This window comes from Oncorhynchus nerka, linkage group LG9b (assembly GCF_034236695.1).
Source record: "Oncorhynchus nerka isolate Pitt River linkage group LG9b, Oner_Uvic_2.0, whole genome shotgun sequence".
Lineage (NCBI taxonomy): Eukaryota > Metazoa > Chordata > Actinopteri > Salmoniformes > Salmonidae > Oncorhynchus > Oncorhynchus nerka.
In genome coordinates, this window is record NC_088424.1 from 4,275,622 (window position 1) to 4,282,726 (window position 7,105).

Below are 7,105 nucleotides of genomic sequence, written 5' to 3' on the forward strand. Positions count from 1 at the left end.
TGAACTTCAGATTTTTATTCGGTACATGAAAACTTAAAAGTAAATTGCCTACACTTCGTCATCACACACCCCTGATTTTTATCTGCAACAAGTCTGTTCGGTGGAAAAACTCCACAGGTGGGAAAATGTGTATTTTCTTTATGTAGACTTTAGAACATTAGCATGAAAAATCAGTTGTGAATTCGATGGAAATCTAGCTAGAGAGGGAAACAAAGTCCCACATTTCTATATTTGAAACAAAACAAATAGTATTTAAAAAATGTCCCATCAATAAAAAAAGAATTTAATAAAAGACACTAAACAAAACCCTTTCCTTCTGGCACAAAGCAACATCCGTATTGAAAAACATTCTTCCAATGTCCTTCAGTACAACTCCCACAGCTGCACTCCTTGTGAGAAAAGGGATTTTCCTTTACGTCCAGACAAATGTTGAAGTTCCTGAAGACAACAGCTAAGTACACTGAACAAAAATACAAGCGCAACATGTAAAGCATTGGTCACGTTTCATGAGCTGAAATAAGACCCCAGAAATGTTCCATGTTCACAAAATATTTCTCAAATTTTGTGCACAAATTTGTTTACATCCATGTTAGTGAGCATTTCTCCTTTGCCAAGATAATCCATCCTCCTGACAGGTGTGACATCAAGAATCTGATTAAACAGCATGATCATTACAAAAGTGCACCTTGTGCTAAAAAAAGAAAAGAAATTGCAGTCACAGAACACGCCATAAGATGTCTCAGGTTGAGGGAGCATGCAATTGGCATGCTGACTGCAGGAATGTCATCCAGAGCTGTTGCCAGAGAACATAATGTTAATTTCGCTACCATAAGCCGCCTCCAACGTAGTTTTAGAGAATTTGGCAGGACCTCCAATCGGCCTTACAATGTGTAACCAAGCCAGCTCAGGACCTCCACATCTGGCTTCTTCACCTGCGGGATTGTCCAAGACCAGCCACCCGGACAGCTGGTGAAGCTGAGGAGTATTTGTCTGTAATAAAGCCATTTTGTGGGGAAAAACCTCATTCTGATTGGTTGGGCCTGGCTCCCCAGACTGCACCCCTGCCCAGTCATGTGAAATCAATAGATTAGGGCCTAATTTACTTATTTAAATTGACCGATTTTCTTATATGAACAGTAACTCAGTCAAAATCTTTGAAATTGTTGCATTTATATTTTTGTTCAGTATACATTGTTATGAATGAGTGTCCTATCATGGTACAAAAAAAAATAATATTCCACAATAACTGCACCCGTATATAGTTCTCACATTTGAGGAGTAGTGCACTTTGTGTATCTCATTCTGCTGCTCCATGAGGAAAGTCACTCAGGAGAATCAGCTTAAGATCAGTGCAGGGACCTTTTGAATGGTTCCAGCAAATTAGATAAGTGTGGGTCAGAGTGCGTGTCTGTCTGAGTGGAACACAAAGGTTTCCTTCGTATCGTTGGATTAACCCACGGTGACGAATCGGCTGCCTTTGCTGGTCTGCGCAGTGGCGATGCGCTGGTCTTTCAGGATGCGGAATCGCTCATTCAAAGTCAGCGCCGTCTGCTGTGACAACAGTTTGGATAAAACCAATAATTCACGTCACACAACTGGGTCATGTTGACTAGGCACAAAATGTATGCAATCTGAACATTTCAAATAACAAACGCTTGTCTACCTTTGCATTGCATGTTTTAAAACAGTTTCACATTTTGATAGAGCATGCCCTAATGAATAGGACCCTGTACTCATCAATTCACAGGGTGAAACCTTGATTTTGAACCACCTGGGGGAGTTATACTCTTGACTATTTAGTTCAAACACAGTTCTTAAAATGTATATGCTCATCAGGACAAGATCAGAGCCACTTGGGCTGTATTTACACAGGCAGGCTAATTCTGATGTTTTTCCACTAATCTGTCTTTTGACCAATCAAATCGACTCGTCAATAATTGGGCAAAAACTCAGAAATGGGCTGCCTGTGTAAACACAGCCACTGTGTGATTGTGCACTTTTATCTTATTTTCACCTGTTTCCCCACGCTGTTGATGTCAAACTGCAGGGGGACTCCTTTAGGTGGTACTGGTTTCTTCTCCTCCTCCACCTTGACTGGGGCCGGGCTGATGGGTGCCGAGGGGTGCAGGGACCAAGCACTGGGAGGCCTGGGGGAACAGAGAAGAAAATACATGGTGAGTGGTTGTTTATCTCAGCCCAGGAGTATTTCTTGACTATGTGAATTGTCCAGGCAAAACTCTGGCCCTTCATTATGATCAGGTCATATGTTAAGGAAAAACTACTGGTCCTGTGTACTCAGTCAGCCTCTGTTCTGAAAGTGGTCTATGTGAGCTCATAATGGGACTCACTCAGGCTGCGTCATGGTGGCAGTTGGGTTGTCGATGGAAACGGTCAGGATCCCACTGCTGTTTGTTGACGTGCGCCATCTGGTGGACAGACAGGCAAACAGACAAACATAGCGTAAGACAACCTGTGGATAACGACAAGCAAAGGTAACATTTGTGGTATTCAAGAATGATGAGGGTGCACCAAATTATACAGAGGAATGTAGTCTGTCAAGAGGTGAGTCGGTGTGTTCATTCTCTCACACACAAACACACCCATCCACATTAGGGTTGCACGATATGGTAAAAAAAAATCTGAGATTTCTGTACCGAATATTGTGATTTTACTTGCGATTATAGACCAAAGATACTTAGATACTTGCGACAAAGATTTTAGAACACTCTTCACTTTATCCTCTCTGATTAAGAACAAGCTGTTACACTCCACCACTGGTACCAGTCTATTTGAGCATTAGGAACTGCCTGCTTGAGTGACAGGGGGCGGGGCTTGGTGTGTGTGGGATTAAGCAATAAACAAAGCCTTTTTATAAAATGGCCATTACAGATAGCTAAGTCGCATTTCAAAAATAATCGCAGCCTCTTGCAATATGGATATTCACAGCCCTAATCAACACACAGGTCAAATACTCACTGGCGAGATCTAACTGGAGTAGGGGGTAGAGATGTTGGAGCTGGCTTCTGCACCTGAGCATGAACCTGCAGTATGGACGAATGTACAAGTGAGACAACTTTTCATGCACTGGGTCTGTTCTAAAAAAAAAGGCTGCCTACGATCAGACACCTACAGACAAATAGAGAGCATACCTTGAGGCCCCTGTGGAAGAGAAACGTGGCCTGGCGGGCTTCTCTCTGGGTTTGATGGACAGGGGGCAGAGGCCTACAAGGAGAACACAAGATGGAAAGTTGGTTGAGACAGGAACGGAGATTAAAAAAAAAATTCCATGACGTCATTGCACAAACGAAGGACATTGGAGAGCACTTGGAAATACTTAACAGGAGACACTGATTCTCAGTGTCAGACTGAGCCAGTCCCAATTCGTTCCCTACCCTTTCACCTTGAAGTTAACCCTTCCATGTTTGCAGATTTTACAGGCCTGGATACGTATACGGTGTGTATACAGTATGGCGCAGGTTTTCCGTTAACCAGTAATAGCCGACTTTTGACCCCAACTAAAATAATAGAAGACGATAAATGAAATTGGCACCGGCCAACATAAAGAAGAAAAAATCCCATTGAGAATGAATGCTTTTTAGCCTAATCACTGATGGAAATATCAGTCTATGTACATTCATTTGACTGGTCATTTTTATTAGTTGATAGCTTAATTTGCATAATCTATTTATCACGTGTAGGACCTACAGCATACAGAGCCTTTGAGTGGAAAATCTGTCAGACAGCGCAAGAGCTGCTGCATCTTGTGGCGCTTTTAAGACAACTAGGAACTCGGGGAGGGGGGGAATAGGTCAAATCATGACATTAGTGATCTTCTTCCCGAGTTGGATGACCGATCAAACCGATTTTGCCCAGTTGGAGATCTTTTTCCCCAGTGGTCATGAGTCAGAGCTCAGAGTTGTTTTGAACGCAGACTCAAACGGAAACAGAAGGCAGGGAGGCTTCATCAGCTTGGCACACACCACTTTGCAATGAACTGGAGGCAGTATGCATTTTGAAAAAATATACTTAATTGTTTGAAACTTGAATGTTTTGATACATACTATGAGGCAATATCTTACCCTGCTTCAAAATGTAATCTCTGTGACAAGAAACTGCTCACATCTGCAGTTCCCTTTTGAAAACAGTGTTTTCCCACTAATTGCATTATGGAACAAACATTCGCACGTAGCCTACTGCCTTGTGCGCATTGTCAGACTGATTTATTTTTTAACACTTTTTTTTACCCTAGGCCAAAAAAAAAATGAATTTCAGATCTATCGTCCCCCAACTGTCCATAGTCTGAGAAAGAAATAGCCTATTCCAAACAAGAAGCTGTTAATCGTCTTGTTGGCTGAGGAAAAGTAAATGTGGACAGTTATTCTAACATGTTTAAATCAGAATTCGGTAAGAAGGACCGACCGCACATTGTTGCATTCTCGACTTGCACGTTCTGTTAATATGAATTACCTTATTCTAAATATGATTTCTGTCATTCTGAGCACAGCGGCTGGACGCTGCAATCAGGTTACGCACCCAATGCACATGGGTCTGGTACATTTCTAAAATGTTCGGTAAATTCAAATTTTGCCGGTCAAATGTCCGACGCCACATTTTTCGAATGGAAAACCTGATATGTGGCTTCCACCACATTACTTAAATGATACAGATCTGCAAACATTGAAGGGTTAAGATCAAGGGGAAGGGGTAAATAGCGAATTTGTACCGACTGACAGTGTGACGTGGTTATATTCCATGGAGGGGACTATTCCAGGAGTAAATTCTGCAATTGTAATTTTGTTACCGTCCCCGCAGCTGAACGGGTCTTGTCTGTGTCATCGTGTTGGGGCCTCTCTGTACGTCTGTCTGTCTGTACGGCCTCCTCTGGCCTTGCGTCTGTCTGAATTGGGCTGATTGGATAAAAGGCCACGATTGGTTGTTGAAGGGCCGCGGTTGGTTGTTGAAGGGCCGCGGTTGGTTGTTGAAGGGCCGCGGTTGGTTGTTGAAGGGCCGCCGTTGGTTGTTGAAGGGCCGCCGTTGGTTGTTGAAGGGCCGTGACTTCTAAGAGGGAAAACGTAAATAGAGATGGTGAGCAGAGGAGCGATGGCTCCTTCGGAAACTAACTCACTCCTCCTCTTCCATCCCAACAAGGGTTGTTTGTGTTCATTAGGCATGAAACAGGAAAACGGTCCAAAACTGAGTGCAACATTTTGCCCTAATGAACATGTCCCAGATGTACGAGCCCTTAGTACCTGGTTGACAGTCGGTCGGTTGAGTGGACTGATTCCTTTCTGTACGGCTGCAGTCTTCCGGGCCGCCAGTCCAGTGATAACCCCTTGACCCCGGCTTTGACCAACCAGAGGGGGAATCTTCCGGCCTCTTCCAACACCCACTCTCGTTACCCCCCTTCTTGCTACACCACCTCCTGGAAATGACATGTGGACAATCTAAATGTGGTTAATTGGTATTATAAGTGGAGCTAAAGTCTGCCATTTCAAATATCACAGGAATGACTGTATGAAGTTATTCAACAATAGAAAACTAGCTGCATTAATGAGCACCACAAACAAAGCTACTGTACACACCTCTTTGGGTCTGTCCTCCAGCTCTCGCTCCAACTGGTTTCCCTTGCACAAAGCCCTTTCCTTTCTGTAATGGCCTGCGGTTCCCCGGGCCTGGCCTCCGTGCTTGTTGCTCTTTCTTGTTCAGACGAATGATATCATCTAGGGAAGTAAGATGAACAAAACAATATTATAAATCGACTCGTCAGTGAGCTCTTTTTCTAGTCAATGTAAAATCTAAATGCCAAGCATATGAATGAAAGTTTGTCTGACTCCTGGAAGTCTGAACTAACTTTGTACATTATAGCTAACTGTGGCTACATTCATTACTCACACTGACGTTTGGATGGGCCAAATATATACATATAGCTTAATGTTCAACTCATAAGACCTACAAAATAGTAACTAGTTAACGTTACTGTAGCTAACGTTAGCTGGCTTGGTCGCATTGAATGAACGCAGCTAGCTAACACAGTTGCCAGAGTAGTAAGAGCTTTTAGACTTTGAAATAGACAGTGGAATGTATATACATATATTTAGTTATATAACAATGTATATTATGACCTTATAACCGATTAGCTGGCCAGCTACTTTACATGCGAACGTTAGCTATGGCTAGTTACAACAACCAAACCCGAGCTACTGGTAACCACCACATCAAGTGTCGCGAGCGGCCTTACCTAAAGACATGTCAACCTTATCAGGTCCCTCAGAAGTGCTCCCCCGTACAGCCGAAAAACCAACGTTACTCATACTGTAAAAATCTGGAGAATGTTATGGATAAAATTACAAACTGCGCTTCAACTGCAAACTATAGCAAGCTAGCTAGCCTAGCTATCTACGTGAAATTCAACTCCCTCTGCAAACGTCTAATACACGCGCACTAGACACGAATGGCATTTTGGGATGTGTAGTTTAGATGCCAGTAGACCCAATAAACCATCTGTTACAGAACAGAAAGAACACACAATGCATATATATATATATATATATAGTGATGTAAAGTACTTAAGTAAAACAAATTGGGGGGGGGGTATCTGTACTTAACAATTTATATTTCTGACAACTTTTACTTTTACTCCACTACATTCCTAAAGAAAATATTGTACTTTCTACTCCATACATTTTCCCTGACACCCAAAAGTACACGTTACATTTTGAATGCTTGGCAGGACAGGAAAATTGTCTAATTCACGCACTTCAAGACAAAATCCCTGGTCAACCCTACTGCATCTGATCTGGCGGTCTCACTAAACACAAATGCCCCTTGCTAGCTGTAAAATAAAAAAATAAAAAAGAACATTATTCTATCTGGTTTGCTTGATATAAGGAATTTCAAATTATTTATAATTTTACTTTTGATACTTAAGTATATTTTAGCAATTACATTTACTTTTGATACTTAAGTATATTTAAAACCAGGATTTTACTGGGTGACTTTCACTAAGTATGAAAATGGGTACTTTTCCCACCACTGTGTATATATATATATATATATACACAGTTGAAGTCGGAAGTTTACATACACCTTAGCCAAATACATTTAA

General features: G+C 42.0%; 1 protein-coding gene across 2 annotated transcripts; it reads right to left on the minus strand.

Moving 5' to 3' along the window:
* Positions 1-6,444, minus strand: LOC115114135 (UAP56-interacting factor-like). 2 transcript variants are annotated; one of them, XM_029642145.2, is made up of 9 exons: positions 6,239-6,444; positions 5,583-5,720; positions 5,250-5,422; positions 4,802-5,058; positions 3,150-3,222; positions 2,977-3,041; positions 2,349-2,426; positions 2,015-2,147; positions 1-1,548 (listed from the first exon to the last, which is right to left on the minus strand). In XM_029642145.2, the coding sequence occupies exons 1-9, from the start codon at positions 6,309-6,311 to the stop codon at positions 1,450-1,452; spliced, it is 1,089 nt and encodes a 362-aa protein (XP_029498005.2). In that variant the 5' UTR covers positions 6,312-6,444; the 3' UTR covers positions 1-1,449. The 2 variants fall into 2 exon arrangements, with proteins under 2 accessions (XP_029498005.2, XP_029498004.2); XM_029642144.2 differs by having other exon boundaries at positions 1-1,551; positions 6,239-6,443.
* Positions 6,445-7,105: the final 661 nt, after the last annotated feature.